Source organism: Hippopotamus amphibius, chromosome 1 (genome assembly GCF_030028045.1).
Source record: "Hippopotamus amphibius kiboko isolate mHipAmp2 chromosome 1, mHipAmp2.hap2, whole genome shotgun sequence".
In the NCBI taxonomy this organism is placed as follows: Eukaryota; Metazoa; Chordata; class Mammalia; order Artiodactyla; family Hippopotamidae; genus Hippopotamus; species Hippopotamus amphibius.
The window spans coordinates 158,990,616-159,009,459 of NC_080186.1; the positions used below are offsets into that span (position 1 = coordinate 158,990,616).

Consider the following 18,844-nt stretch of genomic DNA (forward strand, 5'->3'; position numbering starts at 1 on the left):
TCCATCCAAATGTTCCCCAAAGTTCTTACCCACAGAAACTGTAGGAGATACTAAAATGACTGGTGTTGTTTTCAAAGTCGCTGCATTTTTGGGTAACCTGTTACACAGTAATAGATAACTGGAACATCTAAACTGCCAACTGGCAGCCCCCTAGGTATTGGGTGAGAGTGCCAAGAATTGGTTTCACAGGATGAGGTCATCCAAGGATTTCTAACATCTAAACACATTAGACACATTAAACATTGTATATATATGAAATACACGAATCTTTCTTAATTGCAGCTGCTAATATAATTTAGAGCTAAAAATAATCATCTTGTTTACTTTTTCAGATGCCATGCATCTTTCAGATGCCATGCGTCCTGGACCTACTGCATAAAAATTAAGAAAATTATAGTGAACATTGGAGGTGTTACTTCAAATATGCATTATACTCATCATATGGTAACCAAGCAAATCAAACATGAAATTTAAAAATGAACTCACCCCCTTTCCTCCTGACTTCTGGTCAAATGGTACCATGGTGATTTGTTTGGAATCCCGTTGATATGTACAGTAGTGCTTCACCCAGGAAGTTCCAAAGTGACCTGCAAGGTAATATTCCCCATAAAACATCTCTAAATGTCCACTGCATGCTGGAAAAACACAAAACCAGTAACTCACAGTGCTCACCTATCCTCAAGCAGTTTCTAGGGGCAATATATTCTCCACACCAGCTAGACTTGAACAGGCAGAAATCTGATCCCACAAGCTGGAAATGGAACCAACCCAGGGCTTTCCCCAAGGACCAAGGAAGACTGTTTCCCACTAAATGCTGCATCCGATGGGTCTTAAAATACAAGGGAAGTAGACGTTCCCTGGGGAAATTAATTCACTTTCCCATCATCAATCTCCATCTGAAGTTTCCTTTCTGCCCCCTGACAGGAGTAATATGACTGAGAAAGAACACAGAAAGGCTCCTCAAAGTGCCCATCACTGTTCCCATCTGGTGTGATGACTTCATGCCTCCCACACAGCTGCTCTGCGACCATGTGCACAGACATACAGGGGTTCTGACCTACTTTCAAACCCCTAGTTTTTACTTTCGCAGAACTCAGGAAGATGTGAAAAGCAGACAAAGAAAACCCAAAGACACCAGACATGTGAAACAGAAGTAACTATAAATGCTCAAATGTAACCTAAGGAGTTTGGCCCTCAAAATTATTCCTGAGGAAAGAGGCAGAGGCCCTACAGACAAATTCTGACAGTATCAGATTTTATCAGGTGCCTGGCCAATTACTTTATTTCGAACAACAAAGTACTATTAGAGGAAGAAGGCACGACTGGCGTTATTAGCCTGCAAAGACCTCAGTCAATACCCGTTCTGGATGCTTATAGAGATCACATAGCAGATATGGTTAAAAAATAATAATGATAACATGAAAAGAGATTTAGGAGACACTTACTAGTTATTTTTCAGGGTATGAATGCTCATTGCAAGTGCTGGATGTCACTTAGTATACTTAAACAGCAACAGAGTAAGTGTCTACACTGGAGCATCAAGAACAAATGAAAATACCAACCATTCCATTATGTGTTTGTGGCTTAGAGAATAAACTCTAGTGATAGCACAAAGATTTCGAAAGTGCTGTATCTTGGACATTTTGAGCATCACAATAAATAAGGACAGTAATGGATTTAGCCTAACAAACAAAATGGGAACCCAAAAGTCCATACGGACAATAGAAAGATGGATAGATAGACAGATGGCCAGATAGATAGATAGATAGGAAGAAAAGGAGAGAAGGAGGGAGGTAAAAAGTGGGAGGATGCTTCCTTACAGTACACTGAATGGCAATTAATAAATGTGGAGGGAGTGGCAGAGCTACGAAATCACTATTTTGCAACCATCATAGTCCAGGCCAGGATTGTCAATGGATGCTAACTGCAGGAGGCAAAGTCTGATGAGGGAAGGACATGGTTTTAAGGCAATCCCCACAGACTGCTAATCAGTTACAAGGGAAACATAGTGACTGCACACGGGAAAGCAGACAATACCTTGACTGGGTGATCAAAATCAACAAGACCACGGAAGGGCAGAGGGCCATCCTTTGTTCCGGATGTGGTACCCGGGAAAAATACACACAGCATTACTTATGTAGGATTTGACCAGGGATGCACAACCTGAATCTAATCATGAAGAAACATCAGACAAACCCACCATGAACAAAATTCTATAAAAGAACTGGCCTATGTTCTTCAAAAACATCAATGTTATCAGAGGAACTGCTCTAGAGTAAAGGAGACTAAAGTTGTCATACGATGACAACTAAATGCTGTACAAGATCCTGTACTGGAGGAAAACAAAATGCTTTATAAGGGCATCACTGGGACGACTGACAAAATGGGAATATGGAATGTCGTTTCAATGAAATATCTTATCAATGTTAAATCTCCTGGATACATAACTGTGGTTACAAAAAAGAATATTTTGAGAAAATACACACTGAAGTCAAGGAACATGGTATATGCAACCTGTTCTCAAATTATAACGTGTGTGTGTGTCTGTGACTGTGATGTGCATACACCCATACAGAGAGAGAAAGAATGCTCTAACTGAAAAAACGTTAGAAACTCATGAATCTGGGTGAAGGTCACATGGTCATTCTTTATACTATTCTTGCAACTTTCCTTAAGTTTGAAACTATTTCAGAATAATCAGTTACAAAAACTTCCAAGTTAAAAAAAAAAAAAAAAGCTGTATCCTTATGATATGCTCTAGACCACTGTGTTGGGAGAATCAAAATATGGTTCTAATGATAATCAAGACATTAATATTGAAAAAGTACATGAAGTGTTTGAATAAAATTGTATAATGTCATGCAAGTGCTTATACTGACTTTACATGTAAGTGACCAATATAATAAATTAAGTATTATAAGTGGACACTGAACTGTATTTTTATAGTCCTAAAAATTTTTATTTTCAAGTTGACTTAAAACTTTTAGGGGTGGTATTCTCATTGGGCAAGGAAGATATGACCATACATTCAGGTATAACACACAACTAAAGTAGCTTCTGTTTCTTATAAGCCTTAACAAGTTCATACCTGTAAGAATAAGGGACGTAAAACTCTCAGCATAACTGATCTCCAGCCTCCAACCCCATTACTACACCACTGTCACCAGGGAACAATTTTAAGTCTAAGCAAATTTTTAAATAGAATAATCACTGAACGAAGTGTTTTGTTCCATTAGGAAGCAGACAGGGGTGAAGATATTTGACTAATCCTAAACCAACAGTGCCCAGCCAGAGAGCACGGGTGGGAGACCACAAGAAGAGCTATCCATTAAAAGGAAAACAATGCACTTTCATCTCTAGCACTGCACGCATGAATTAAGTCTGAGAGAGCCACAGCCTAGTGCACAAATCTGAGTCGTCATTGAAAACTCTGGGTTAGCAGCACCTAGCATTTCTTTCCTTGATGTCATACGGGCAAGTCAATGGCTCTTCTTCCTGGCTCCTGAAGTAAGCTTTTGTTTCTACTTTTTGTAAAATTTAAGTGTTGGAATGACAGCAGTTGAGGAAAAGAGGGAAAGGGCCTAAGTCATGACTCTTTGGGCCTTGCTGAAACAAGTCTCAAACCACCAACCATTAAGTCTACTGAAGGATATGACAACAAGGTCCAGCCAGCCAAACCTTTCCAAGGCTTCTATGCCAAAATTGTGGCATATAAAACTATACTAAGGGCACAAGAACCTCAAGAGTAGAGTGACACCAGGGAGAGAAGTGGCACCGCAGAGCTTCAGTGAATTACAGGTTGCAAGCGAATTCCCAGTTAAAAGAAAACATAACATTACTGGGAGGTAGACAAGACCTTGTGGACAGCATCTCTCCCCTAGGAAACCGAACTATAAAATCACTCTCCTTCATCCAAATATGTACTCCAGCCCCGGCGCTACTGGATACACACCCCCAGCTCCTGGGAAAAAGGCATGAGTACACCCATGCTGCTGGCGGGCCTGGCACTCACGTTTCTCCTGGACATAGAGGTACCCTTCCATGGTGTAAGGACTGATGGTCTTGTGCTCAAGGGGATTCTCCTTCATCTTTTTCATCAGGGATTCCACTTCCGACCTGGTGCCTTCAAAGCGATTTCTTGTCTAGGATAAAAGGAATTTTATCCAAATCAAAGAAATGAAACCCTGTTCCCATCTTTAGCACTTCAGAACATCAACCTATAGCATCCTTAGATCTAAAACCAGGTTAAGGAATATTCATCCATCTAGGAATCTGGCAAATGTTCACTTTTAAGAAGTATACTTTGGCCTTAGAACCCTATGCCAGAATGGGCTCAAACTCTAGGGACCATCAAAATCACCTGGAGAAGTGGCAGGAAATGAAAATGACCAGTCCTCACCCCAAAGATAGATTTAGTGCCTCTCAACCCAGAAATGTGCATTTTTAACAAGCACCCTAGGCGACTCCAACTCAGACTGTCCACAGCAGGGTGCACCCTCCATCTCCACCTGTTTGCTAATGGCTCCCTCCTTAAATGCAGCTTTCACTTAAGGTTAGCCCTCTCCCAGGGCAGCCTGCACCCAGCGACTAGGCGAGGACAGGGGCCAAGGCGGGAGGGTCACGGGACCATCCCAGCTCCAGGGAGCCCATGACATGGCTGAGGCCTCACCGCTCAACTTCTCCTTCTGCAGGGCCTGCTTCCCTCACTCTCTCACAGGTATTCTTGCTGGCACTGCCTCCTGGGAACCTGCTCTGTATGAATCTCCACTTCAGAGTCTGCCTTCTGAGGAACCCGGCCCAAAGGGAAGCCACGACTGTGAAAGCTCGTCCAAGATGCTGCCACGTCCTGTTTTCTGAGGCACCGCAGGGAACCATGAGGGGGCAAGCTCAGACTTCCAAAAGCATGCAGCCCAACCCACACGGACGCACTTGGGTTTATTTGGACACAGGATCACCCAGAGACAAAGACAACATGCAGACTAAAGCGGCCCCATCACACAGGGAAGAAGGGGGTTCGAGCCGCAATGACCACTAACCAGAGTCCTAAGTAGGACTCTGTGCACCTAAAGGTTCTGTTGCTCACAACCTGGGAAAGGAGATTGGGAGTAAGGCGCACTGAAGTGGACTTCCCGGCAGCCTCACTAAGAGTTGAACAAGAGCACATCCTTTGAGCCCGAGGCCAGCATGTGTGCCCCACCCCCATCCCTTGAACACACACACACACTCTATGGTTTCATGTGGCCAGGCAGCTAGATGCACAGAAGGGAGGCTAGGCTGGGCTGGGTGGGGTTGGGACTTCCACTGCCAAAGGAAATCCTGGTTCTGGCACTACAGATTTAAAACATAATCAGCAGTGGCACTTCCGAGAACATAAATAGTGCTTTGAAATAATGGAGACGAGGATGACGCTCTAACCTGGGACCACCAAGCACCCTAGAGATGCCTGCCCTCCAATGCCCTTTGAACCCAAGCAAGACCCATCCTCCCCATCTGCATCCCAGTCCACGTAAGTGACCTCTATGCAACCAGATCCATATTTTTTTCTCCTTCCCTTAAAAAGGGAAAGGAAGCCCGGCCCCTCGCCCACTCACGTTCTGTATGCTGATAGTCAGCTGCGTCTTGAAGTCATTGAAGTCTTTGGCCAGTTCATAACCATGGTGATAGAAAGTGAAGAGTCCTTGTAGGAATGCCAGTAGCTGTAATGAAGGCAGAAGGGCAGACTTCACATAAGCAGGTTCAAGAGGTATTATGGAGCTGTAAATGAGTTCCCAGCCCTGGTCTGAAAGTCTAGAATAAGGTAATGGCTATCATTTACTGAGCACTTCTTATATGCCAGGCACTGGAATTTCATACGCCCTGTCTCACTGAATATTCATAACAACTTCTGAAATGGATACTCCTGATATCTCCATTTTAATAATAAGGAAGCAGATTCAGAGAGGTTAAGTAACTTGCCCCCAAACACACAGTAAGTGGCAGTCAGGATTTGAAACCAGGTCTCCTTGGCACCAACAACCAAGCTGTGAGCTTTACCACCTCCTAAGAAAATCACTTCTTCAGAAACTGAAGACCAGGGCTCCAACTCAGTCTCCTTCTAGTATATTCATATCATTGTAATCATGCAAAGGGTATGGCCACAATGATAACCAAAGTCAATCAAAGAAAATCATACCGATCAGACTTCCGCTCAAGTGTGTTTCTGCATTTTGCATAAACATCCAAAAATAAGCACTCTGGAATCCTTTATTAAAATAATCCTATGTCCCCACATTTTCATTTAAGATAGTTTCCCTAAATTCTCATTTAAAGTGTCTCGGGCTAAAAGGTAAGACCATTCCTTGTTTAGTCTTGTCTTCAGTGAAGAGTGAAAACGTGTTCACCACAATTCTCACAACATGCCTTCATATACTTAAAAACCATTAATGTCCCTACCCTGAGCCCCTGCCAGCTGTCACTTCTCCAACCTAAATAAACACTCCTATGGTCTCTCCTCTCAGCGCCTATATGTAAACCTCACTATTGTTATGCTTTCCTGGCCCCTTCCCAAGCTCTACATATCCTGCCTCCATCCCAAATCTCACCCTCAATAATTAAAGCCTGAATAAGATTTAGAAGAATGGGAAGTTCACCTCTATCACAAGTTCAATTCTACATTTGGGGACCAGCCCCATTCTAACTTGAACTTCTTGATGCTGACTCACACTGTCTGAGTTGTCCCCTCTGACCTGCCTCCAACACATGTTACACCAAGACACAGTTGCATCACTTTATATCGTCATGTTTAATCTTCTAGTCCTTAAATGAACATACCTTTACTTATTAAACACAATCTCACTGTGTTTCACCTAACTGTCCTGAAAAGCAGCCCTAATAACGGAGTAAAGGGAACTCTCACACTGTGATTTGGCAGGAATGGTAAGCACCAAGGTATATACCAACCTGTCTTCAGACAAAGCCACATGCCCAACCCACTTTATGAAAGAGCTCTGCACTGGAATGTCAGACAAAACCCAGCTTATAAAAATATGATCCCTTGACATCCTGCTGCCATTGCCCCTGGAGCATCTGTTCCCTTAGATCCTCACAGGAGGAGAAGAAACAGGCATTGCTGGGTCCTCTGGCTATAAAAACATCTAGAGACACCATATATATATATACATCCTTCATCTAAATTAAGGAATGGGTAGTAAGCCACAGAGAGTCACCAAAGACTAATAATGAACTCTTCTTCAAAGATGACCAAAGTCTTTGGACATCCTCTATGTAAAATACATTTTTGAGAAGGCAGCCCAACACTTTTCCTTTTAAATGGCTCCAGTAATGGAGAAGAAGGGGCTCTTATGCCCAACCCAGTGCTGGTGTTCACAAGGACAACTGTCCTTTCTTATCTCTTCCCTCCCTATTATCCTTGAAGGCTCTGCCTCATCACGTTTCCAAGGCCCCGCATCACCCTCTACTGGAGGATAACGCAAAAGATAAGCAGCTGATTCTCAGGTCATTTCTTCCATTAACTCTGATTTATCCTTCACTTAAAGTCAACAGGGCCTCTCTTACTCAGGGTAATTAACTATCTCAAATAGCTCGCTAAGATGCCACCTGGGTGTACACACAAGCACTCCAAAGGCAGAGAGCTACCAATATTTATTTTGGTTTTCACTTCCTTTGGTATCATGCCTGATTATCCATTTTTCTACGGGAAATGATGCCTTAGATATTGTTATCTTTGGCCCACTTCCCTTCCTTCTTCCCTCACAGCATCTTTCCTCCCCTCCCCTACCTCCCACACACTGTATGAACCTTTGAACCTATGACCCCAGGGGAAATGAAAGTCTCCTACTCAGGGGCCTGAGCAAGGCCCACAGAAGGACTCCAGAGATGGAAGGATCTGTCTGCGTCAAAGAAATGCTTCTACTCACACACACGGAGGAAGCGCTTGCTGTCGCCTCACCGGGTTATCGGGTAAGAAAAGTCAGCATGTCCACCTAGGCTCCTCCCTGGACAGCCAGACACACAATCACAGCATGATAAAGGAAATGCCAGAGAGGCGCCTTCCCAACCCCCTTTACCTTCTTCCCCATCCTTGTTTTCCTCTGAGAATAACTGTAAGAAAAATCTACTCCTATTTCCCAGCTGATAACACAGATTTTTTAAAAAACAATAAACAAAAATGTAACTTTTTTATTAGTGATGGCTGCTTCATTCTGGACTATGTGATAAAGTTAAGTTGTAAGCTCTATTCATAGAATAGAGCTCCTGTTTTGGGTTGAATTTTGTCCCCCTATACCCGAAAGATATGAAATTCTAACCCCCAGTATTTCAGAATGTGATTTTATGTGGAAATAGGGTCTGTAAAGAGGTAATCAAGTTAAAATGAATCCATTAGGCCCTAACCAAAAATGACTGGTATCCTCAAAAAGGGGGGAAATTTGGACACAGCAACAAAGAGAGAAGATAGTCCTCTGAAGTATAAAACAAGTAATGCTAAATACTGCCAGGAAACCACCAGAAGCTGGGAACAGGAAAGGAAGGATTCTTTCCTTACAGGTTCCAGGGGGAGTAGGGCCATGCTGATCTTGATCTCAGACTTCTAGCCTCTAGAACTACGAGACTACATTTCTATTGTCTTGAAGTACCCAGCTGGTTGTACTTTGTTACAGCAGCCCTAGCAGAAATATACAGCTACCAAGAACCATTCATTCACACGACGAAGAGAAAGGTAGCCAGTAGAGGGTTGAAAAGCTGGGCTGGGTAAGCCAGGTAACTCCCTTTAACTCATCTTTAATCTATTACCACAGTGGGTTACGGTAAAGACTGCGATCATCTATGCAATGGGCTTATCAGCACAGGTATGCTGTCAGGGGCTGCTCAGCAAGAGGGATAGAACCAGACCGATGTGTCAGAAGAAGCACTATGCTGACCGGGTCAGGACAGGATGCCACTGACCAAAGAGAAAGCATGACAACCTGCAATGGGGCATAAGCTGTGAGAAAGGACGGGAAGGCACAGCACCAAGAAATATTCAGGAGGTGAAACTCAGAGGCTGTGGAGCCTGGCGAATGTGGAGAATGAGTTCTCTGCAGCACTAGGTAACCTTCAATTATGAAAACTCAGGGAACAGATGGAACATGGCTTCACCTTCATGAAGCCAGTATGTCATTATCTGCAATCCCAATCTCCAGAACATTTAGTACCTCAACAAGACAATTAAGCTTTCCAGGGCAAAAAATACATATACGGTTTGGATCCCAGAAGTCTGATTTTTATTCCTTGGCACACTAAAATTTTGTTTCTTTTTCTGAAGATCAATAACATCCCAGTACTTGAAGTTACTTTCTAAGAAACAAATGAACACAGTTGATGCGCATGGAGGTTCCTTGAATGGCTGGAAGATTCCCTTGACTGCAACCAACTCAACACATGAATACACACACCAGGCACCTGAACAATTTAGTTCAATTGATTTTTTTGCTGGTTTCCTTTCCACCCTTAAGTAGTCAAATGCTGTTTCATAGAGATTAAGAGTCAGACCATTACAGCTCTGCTATTTACTAGGTGTGACCTTGGAGAAGTAAAAAAATGTGCTTCCATTTTTTATGTGAAAATAAAAACAGTACCTACCCTCAGAGATGTTATAAGAATTGAATGATATAATGTGGTAAAGCACTTATTACTAACACAGAACATGACACGGTTTCAGTTGATATCATCAACTGTTATTTCGTGTTCTTTTTATAATCTCGGCCAGCAGCTCAAACTTCAACGTGCAGCAGAATCGCCTGGAAGGCTTACAAAAATATAGATGATCAGCCCCACCGCCAAATTTCAGGTGTGGGGTAGAGCCTGAGAATTTGTATTTCTAAGGCTTTGAGAACCACTAGTCTGGTTGGTAGCTTTCATTGTATGACTCTCCCTACACACAGCTCCAGCCACTCGCCTGCCTATCAACTGGTGTGCTCAGAAGCAAGAACTTCTGTAGAAAAGTGAAGGTTACACATCTACATCCAACCTCTCAGCCCACTCATTTAACTTAACTCAGGGCAAGTCCCTATCACTTTCTCTTCACTCTAACATGAGACATTTTTTTCATTAGCTCTCCAGGTGCCTCACTTTATGGTCTCAGAAACATACGCAAACCACAATGATTTTCTACTTTTTAAATCCCTCTGGTACATCCATCCTGTCCAACCTGGCACTGAATTGCTCGCTACCTTGGTTAGTTCTTTACCATAGACACTGCTTCCTCAAGGAGGCTGGGAGCTCCTCAGACAGAGCACCTGGGTCTTCAGCATTTTCTATGATAATCAGAAAATGAATGCTTTTAGATGTATCAAGCCTATATTAAGCCCTGCTAATACCGGCACTTGACTTATTTGCTCATTTGAGGAGACCCTGGGTAGCCAAAATTGATATATTCCTCTATCTCAGCATAAAAAAATTGTTAACTGAGTCCCAATAAGCAATTATATAATAACTGGGTGCTAATTAGGTTAGCTCTACTCTAAGTATATTACCTGGATAAACTCAGGTAATCCTCCTAACATCTTTATAAGTGGTATACCTATTTCACAGACGAGAAAACAAGGCTCAGAAAATGACTTTCCCAAGAACATGTAGCTGGAAAATGGCTGAGCTGGGATTTAAACGTAGGCAGTCTGGGTCTAGACCCCTCGAAAATGACGCTACACTGCCTCTCAAAAAACCTAAGACACTGATACACTACAATAGAATGCCAGGAAACAGAAGGATAAAGAAGAAAGGGAAGAGGAAGAGATGGTGGGGGAAGAGGAAGAGATGGTGGGAGAGGAGGAAGAGGAAAGCCCACCTAGATAAGCAGGGTCAACCAGCTGAGCCCAGCCTAGACTGGATGAACCCTACAGATGCCCAAGAAATAAACATCTATTGTTGTATAAGGTTTTATTTTATTTTTTTTTATTTTATTGGCTGTGTTGGGTCTTTTTTGCTGTGCACAGGCTTTCTTTAGTTGCAGTGAGTGGGGGCTACTCTTCATTGTGGTGCGCGGGCTCCCCATTGCTGTGGCTTCTCTTGTTGCAGAGCACGGGCTCTAGGCGCGTGGGCTTCAGTAGTTGCAGCACATGGGCTCAATAGCTGTGGCTCACGGGCTCTAAAGCGCAGGCTCAACAGTTGTGGCACATGGGCTTAGTTGTTCCGCAGCATGTGGGATCTTCCTGGAGCAAGGATGGAACCCGTGTCCCCTGCATTGGCAGGCGGATTCTTAACCACTGCGCCACTTAGGTAGCCCATTGTATAAGGTTTTACGGTTATTTGTTACCCATCAACAGCTAACAGATATAATACCTGATTCACTATATGAAGACATCAAAATGGACCCCCACCCCCTCAAAAGAAAGCTTAACTCTAAAAAATAGGATGGGTCAATCAGGTATTTGTAGAAAAATATCAATCAACGTGTATATAAAGATTATTAGAATAACACTTTTTTTCTTCTAGAAATTCTAGTAAAAGCAAGTAAAAATGCCAAAGGCTAATTCTTCATGACAGCATTTGAATTCCTGTTCCAACCATCAGAGATGAGACTTTAGTCAATCTGTGATTGAATGGCCGTTTTTTAACACCTCTAGGTCCTATGCAGGGAAATCAAACAAGCTTGCTATCTCTAACAGATGGCTTTTCCTATCTCACAGACCCTGCAGAAAGATGGGGATTTTGACCTGAGATCTTGGCAGAGATCATTGCTAGAAAGGAAGCTGGCTCTAAAGTTTCCAATATACAGATAAGACTGAAGTAATTAATAGCTTTGAAGAATTTGCCAGATGACGTGGCTGGAAGTAGACTCCCAAGATCACAGTAGTTCCAGCAAAGTAGAGATGGAAGCATCAGATTCCAAGGCCAAACGGAGTCTTGAAACAGCAAGTCTACGTGCCTAATATGCATCCCCAAAGTTTATAAATTAGAAACAAGGCACAGAACACTCTTGACCAAAAAGAGCGGTCATTTTCTTTCAGTTTCTTGTAGGTTTGTTATTTGCTTAAGAAAATCACTTTCTTAATTCTAGGTAGGTAATCTTATTTGTATAGAGATCCCAGGCTTGGGTCTAAATCAGAGGCTGCAATTTGCTGAAAAATTCAAGATCTGCAAGAGTTTTAAATTGAGGCCCATGTGCTCATTTGGTATTCCCGTGGATTCTGAACACTAGTGCCACAGCAGGGCAGAGCAGCACAACATCTGCACAAAACCACAACCACATAGTGGGCAGCCAAAGCTACAGCCAGACTCGTTCCCACACTACAAATGTTCATGCCTACTGCGACACTCTGTCCAAGTTCAGATCCCATCGCCATCCACTCAGAACAATCTCTGTTGCTGCTTGGTTATAAAAAAAAACCTAGAGTGAGAAACTGAATCTTTTAATATATGACTGGGATAAGGAGGGGCTTTGAACTTAGGAGGCAAAAAGAGAAAGGTTTTCTTGGGTTACTGCTACATCTGGGTTATTTAAGGGAGAAAGGAAGTGGGGGAGGAAGGAGGAAAGTTAAAGTGTCATCACTATTGTTTGGCAAGATGAAAACTCCTCCCCTCCCCTGCTCTGACTTGGAAACCAACCGGCACAACACAAGGTGGCTAGAGGACAGAACCACTGCTGAATGCTCTATCTCTGCGGTTGTATTGGGAAGAATCCAGGGTAGCCAGTTGACAAAGCACTGTTACTAGCAGAAGGCACAGTGTCAGGGTTGGTCAATCTCTTCATTAACAACAGAGCATTTCGTCATCTAGGTAGTTGGAATGAGGACTGGGGATGAAAGTCTGGGTACACGATGAAACCTTGAGCATCTACTTACAGGCTCCACGAATTCAAACATCTTTCTCTCTTGGACTTCCTGCACCTTGAAGACATACTCCAGGGATACTTCATAGAAATGCTGCCGGACCAGGTCCACTTGGCTGTCTGCCTGCAAACAAGATGGAATTTCAGAGAAAAATCAGGTCACTATCTGAGGAGAGGATTCAGCAAGCAGGCAAAAAAATCTCTGGAGATTGTTTTCAAAAACAAATCCAAAAAGGGAACCCTCTTGCACTGTTGGTGGGAATGTAAATTGATAGAGCCATTATGGAGAACAGTATGGAGGTACCTTAAAAAACTAAAAATGGAATTACCATATGACCCAGCACTCCCTCTACTGGACATATACTCAGAGAAAACCATAATTCAAACAGACACATGCACCCCAATGTTCTCTGCAGAGAACAATAGCCAGAATTTACAATAGCCAGGTCACGGAAGCAACCTAAATGTCTATCAACAGACGAATGGATAAAGAAGATGTGGTACATATACACAATGGAATATTATTCAGCCATTAAAAGGGACAAAACTGGGTCATTTGTAGAGATATGGATGGACCTAGAGACTGTCATGCAGAGTGAAGTAAGTCAAAAAGAGAAAAACAAATGTATATTAATGCATATATGCAGAATCTAGAAAAATGGTACAGATCAACCAGTTTGCAAGGCAGAAACAGAGACACAGATGTAGAGAACAAACATGTGGACACAAAGGGGGAAAAGCTGGGGGGGTTAGGGTGGGATGAATTGGGAGATTGGGATTGCCGTATATACATTACTAATAAGAAAAAAAATATCAAATTGTACACTTTAAATAAATGCAGTTTATTGTATGTCAATATCTCAATAAATTCTTTAAAAAATACATATTAAAAAATAGCAATAATAAAAATGAAAAAGATAAAAATAAATAAAAACAAATCCAGTAGCATGAAACAGAAATAAAAACAATGATCATGGTTACTCCAGTGCTAACTCTGTGCCAGGCACCATGCCCACAGCTGTACATCATTACCTTATTCAATCCTCCTTAATTTTAGTTATTTAATCCTCATTAAATTCCTAAAAAGAAGGTCTCATCTTTACCTCTAATTTACAGGAAGTACATGAAAGCTGCTAACATTAAGGAACCTGACACAGTTGGTACAAGGCAGAGCTGGGACTTCTGTCCTGGCTGATCTGCCTCCAAGAGCCCTGCACATCCTTAAACCACTAGACTCTGCCGCCTCCCCACACCCTGGGGCAGACCTAGGTTCCACAGAAGACAGATTTTTAAAGAGAAAAAGAAAACATGCAGGGCTGTCCTCATTCCATCCTTCCTAAGGAACAAAACAAGCTGACAGAGGGTAGGGGACCCCAGAAAAGAACATGTGCACACGTTCCACACTTTCTTTGGACAAGGATGAACTATTAGTTTACCCCAAGCAGAGTAATTACACTGCTCCCTCGGAAACCTCACCTCCCTCTCTGTGCAGGTGTGTGGCCTGGAAAGGCCCACACCTGGGTACAATTAAGCCACTGATCTGGGATCCAGAACCCAGGAGAGAAAATGAGCATGTGTGGAGTAGCAGGATGCTATGCTGGGAGGTACCGCAACTATCACTATAAAGCTCTTACCTTTTCCACAACGTGGCTACGTCAACTCACTCTTTCAAAGGAGATAATTATACTGAAAGCACATTTCAATGACAAAAGAATAAGTGTGTTTTTTAAAATTAAAAATGGATATCCCGCTAGTAGAAAACAAAACAGTATTTTCTTTAGAAATGAAGATGTTAGACGTCATTCGATAACAGACTTTACAAAGACAAAGCCCCCAAAGGAATACTGCTTTCGGTGTTTCTTTGTCAAGATTCCCGCAGAACAAACCCGGGACAGACCTCTTACTTCATTATACCAGATACAGTATTGCTAACCTGACATCTTAAGGACTTGGCAAATCATTCATTCATTCATGGAGTTCACAGCATGATGAGGAAAAGAGACAATTAAATAATCATGTAAATAAAAAGAAAATGATAAACTCTGGAAAAGCACAAGGTGCCATAAAACAACCCAAAAGAATCCATTCAAGTCTCCTCCTAGTAACTTCCCTCCAGGGCAACTTCCATATTAATACACAGAGGGCAGTCTGCTAAGTGACTGCTGCACAAGACCAAAATGAAGAGCTAAGCCTGGGGGTGTTTCCTAAGCCTCCAAGCAGGAGGGCTGATGTCTAGGCACTGACAGAGCTTTATTTGTAGGCCAGGTTTCAGAAAGTGCTGCATCCCCCTCCTCAGGTATGGCTGGTGGACCCAGTGCCTGACACACCTTCCACCTGGGCTCCTGCTGGCTAAGGCCCATAAGTCCCTGCAGTCCTTCATTTCTCACAGTGCAAATCCAACACACACCTAGGGACACATCTACTTCCCCTGACCTCCCCCACTCCCCTGATACATCCTCCCTGCTTGGGCTTGCCAAGTGAGACTGCAAGAGGAAAAAAAACAGTCATTCTGAAAAGCTGTAAGTTAGGCAGGGCTGGAGGAGCCAGAAGGAAAGTCCTCTGAGAAGAAGAGCAGAGCCCAGCATCAGTGAGAGAGCCAGGAAAGCAACCACCTGGGTGGGAGTCGCAGTTCCATCAGTTTCAGTGGGATCCACTGCAGTCACTTATCCTCTCTGGGCCACTTCCCCACACCTGGAGGCTGGGGATGCTATGATCTGCCCTTGCTCTGAGTAGAGCTGTTGTGAAGAGAAAATGAGCTAAAGGATGTGAACATTTGAAAATCAGGAAATGTTCTGTGCACACTGGGTGTTATCACCAGGGACGTGGGAGCAGACGGACTACAATCCCTGCTCCTACCCTAAGCCAGCCACATCCTCTCTGGATGCTTCTAATCCTCTCCTCACTGGACCCCCTGCTTTCTTTATCTGCCCCCACAATCCAGTCTCCAAACAGCAGCCAGAATATCTTTCCTAAAATCTCCATCAGATGTTCTCATAGCTCCTTCAACTCCTTCCCCTGGCCCCTACCATGGTCTGAAGACCCTGAGGGACTGGCCCACCCCTCCCTCCCTACCTCTCTCCCCCTGGGCTCCAGCTGGCGCTCCTGGCCATCCTCCAACACTCTAAACTCTTTCTTGCCATGCAACCTTTACACTTGGTGCTCCTTCTGCCTGAAAACCTCTTCCCCTAGATAAAATTCAATTTTTTTTAAACTTTAATGCACTGTAAGATATACCTTTTACACTATGACCCAAGAAACACATTTATAATTAGGTGCAACACACTTTCATATTTTTCACTCTATTCTCACCTACTCTATTTCATGATCCAGTAACTCAGGTTTTATGACACACCCACAATTTGAAGTCTTTCACCCAGCTTGCTCCTCCTCTTCCTTCTGGTCTCAATATAAATGTCACCTCTTTCGAGAAGCCTGCGTTATGTTATTTTAGGTAGGTTACCCCAGGAAGTCTCTCTCCAATCTCCCAATTTATTTCCTTATCATTACATGAAATTCTTACTTATTCTTCTCTTTTTTCATGTATTGCCTACTAGAATATCAACTTGACGAGAGCAAAGACCTTGTCTCACTTTTCCATTCCAGATCCTGGAATGGGGCCTGGCCCATAGCAAACAACCAACTGATGCTTGAGGAATGAATGAACTGATCTCTAATGTGGCCACCGGTGACCCAGCACTGAGAAGAAAAGCAAAATAGAATGCATTTCCAAAGGAAAAGGAAAAAGAAATCCTTGGTGAAATGCTATGTTTCTCCTACCAATGCCCCTCTTATCTGGGCCATAGAATTCACCACATCCTTAGCCCCTGTTGCATGGAATCAGAAACTGGATTTCAACTCCTAAGCAGGCAGTCCCCCTGCCCTGTTATTTGAGAAGCTATCAATCAGCTTGTCCAAGACCCACCAACCATTCTGTGCTTCTTGAAAAAGACATTCTCCCAGACTGTAAGTTCCGATCACTCATTTCACTCCCCACAATACAACCAACTGCTGAACAGACTTTCACAGAAGCAGCCAATAAATAATTTGTCCAAGGAACAATTTATTATCTTCAAACCCAGTTTCTGAGCCACTGAAGACACTAACTTTTAAAAAGCCTTCCACTAGATGGCAGTGTCACTCCACATCACTGCCCTGTCATTTCAGCCAACAGAGATCCACGGATGGCCTAGAATTTATTCAGTTCAGACTCGCAATCAGGGAATAATTCTGGATCATCAAAGGAAGTAGTTTCATTAAATATGTAGTAGGTGATTAATAATATTGTTAAAAGTTGCTTTTTTAATAAATGTAAGGAAAATCATCACTAAATAGCTGGAAGACCTTGAGCAAATCACTTGACCTCTGCAAGGAACTCAGTTCCTGCAAATGAAATTCTAAGAGGTTTAACCAGAGGATCACCAAGGTCCCTTCCGCTCGCCAATTCCATTAGCCTGACACTTGCATTGAATAACAATGGCTGGCGGGCAGCCCAGCAACATCCTTCCCTCCCAAGATGGACAGAGAAGAGCTTACTGGGTTAAGGGAAAGGGCTCCGGAGTCAGGAGCCAGGAGCCAGGATTCAAATCCTTGCTAACTAGCTGTGTAACATCTTTGAGCCTCAGTCTCCTCCTATGTAAAAGAGAGGGAATCCATTAGTCCTTCATAAGGTGGTTGTGAGGATTTCAGCAGATTCCACATAAAGTGCTTAACATGGTATGTGATACATAAGCATGCCTTCAATAAACACTGGCCGCTTTTACTGTTGTTGTTAGTAGAAATATTATTATTGTTATCATTATGAGATTTTTATTCAATTTAATTCACCTTAGGTATAAAAAGCAATGCTTGAGAACAGAGCAGGATTTGCAAGAAACACGTGCAGCCCACTCTTTGCCTTCAAAGTACTTAAGAAGTGTCAGTGGGTAAAAGACAAGGACTGTGAAAAAAAGCATAACGAAAAAATATCAAAAAAAAAAAATCAAAAAGAAAGAAAGAAAGAAAAAATATCCACTAAGATAAATACTGGCAAAGTTAGTGCTGCAGACAGAATGTATGCCCCCCTCATCATCACATTCATATGGTGAAACCTAATTCCCAGTGTGACAGCATTCGGGGTGGGGCCTTTGGCAGGTGATGAGGTGATTATAGAGTCCTTAGAAAAGAGGCCAAGGGGGCTCCCTCACCCCTTCTGCCATGTGAGGACACAGCTAGAAGACAGCCATCTATGAAGCGGGAAGCAGGTCTCACCAGACATCAAATCTGCCTTAATCCTGGACCTCCCAATATCCAGAACTGTGAGAAGCAAATTTCTGTTGTTTATAAGCCATCCAGTCTATGGTATTCTGTTACAGCAGCCTGAACACACTAAGGCAGCCAGGAAGAATGCCATCCAATTTGGGAAGGGGTGGGGGGCGGGGGAACAGGCCAGGAATGGGGATAATACTTCATATTTGTGTAGCAGTTATAATTTATCTTCTCATACATGAAGTAGGCAGGACAGGTATTTTATGAGTATTTTACAAAGGAACTAGAGCTCAGAAAGACCAGGTATTTGTCCCAGGTCACACAGTCAACAACATGGCAGAGCAAGCCTTGAAAAGAAGGTATCTCTGCCAGTCCAGTGTTCTGGTCCCCATATTGCTATTTCAGGGGCAGATGTTACTGGCATGGCCCTAACAGAAAATGTGGGACTTATCCCAGACCAACTCAGCAGAATCCAGCCATGGAGAGAGCAGACTGGGAGGAGAAGCAACCTCACTCTGGGGAAACCATGCATGTAGGATAACTGTATAGCAGGCCTCCCAGTCCCAGTAGATGCGAGAACAATTCCATACTCGCTCAGCTGTGAATACTTGCCCTAATGGTGCATGCTCACCTAACTGCTTAGGAACCACCCACAGAGTTGGCCAGATCTGGTCATTGTGAGCTGCAGACAAAACAACTTTCCCTATCGTTTCCAAACCCTAAATGCCAAATGCTGCTAGAAGAATGATAACTGATCAGGACAGATCTTAAATGAAATGACATCTTTATCACGGA

The 18,844-nt window shown here is 43.0% G+C and overlaps 1 protein-coding gene across 4 annotated transcripts in view; it reads right to left on the reverse strand.

The window, feature by feature from the left end:
* The window catches only part of ARHGAP26 (Rho GTPase activating protein 26), a 448,717-nt gene that overhangs the window by 302,423 nt on the left and 127,450 nt on the right, over positions 1–18,844 (reverse strand). For all 4 annotated transcript variants that reach the window (XM_057732267.1, XM_057732256.1, XM_057732285.1 and 1 more), the window contains exons 6-9: positions 12,819–12,929; positions 5,592–5,696; positions 4,013–4,142; positions 487–587 (exon numbers count right to left, since the gene is read on the reverse strand). In XM_057732267.1, coding sequence (XP_057588250.1) covers positions 487–587; positions 4,013–4,142; positions 5,592–5,696; positions 12,819–12,929 — 447 coding nt within the window. The remainder of the gene's footprint in view (positions 1–486; positions 588–4,012; positions 4,143–5,591; positions 5,697–12,818; positions 12,930–18,844) is intronic.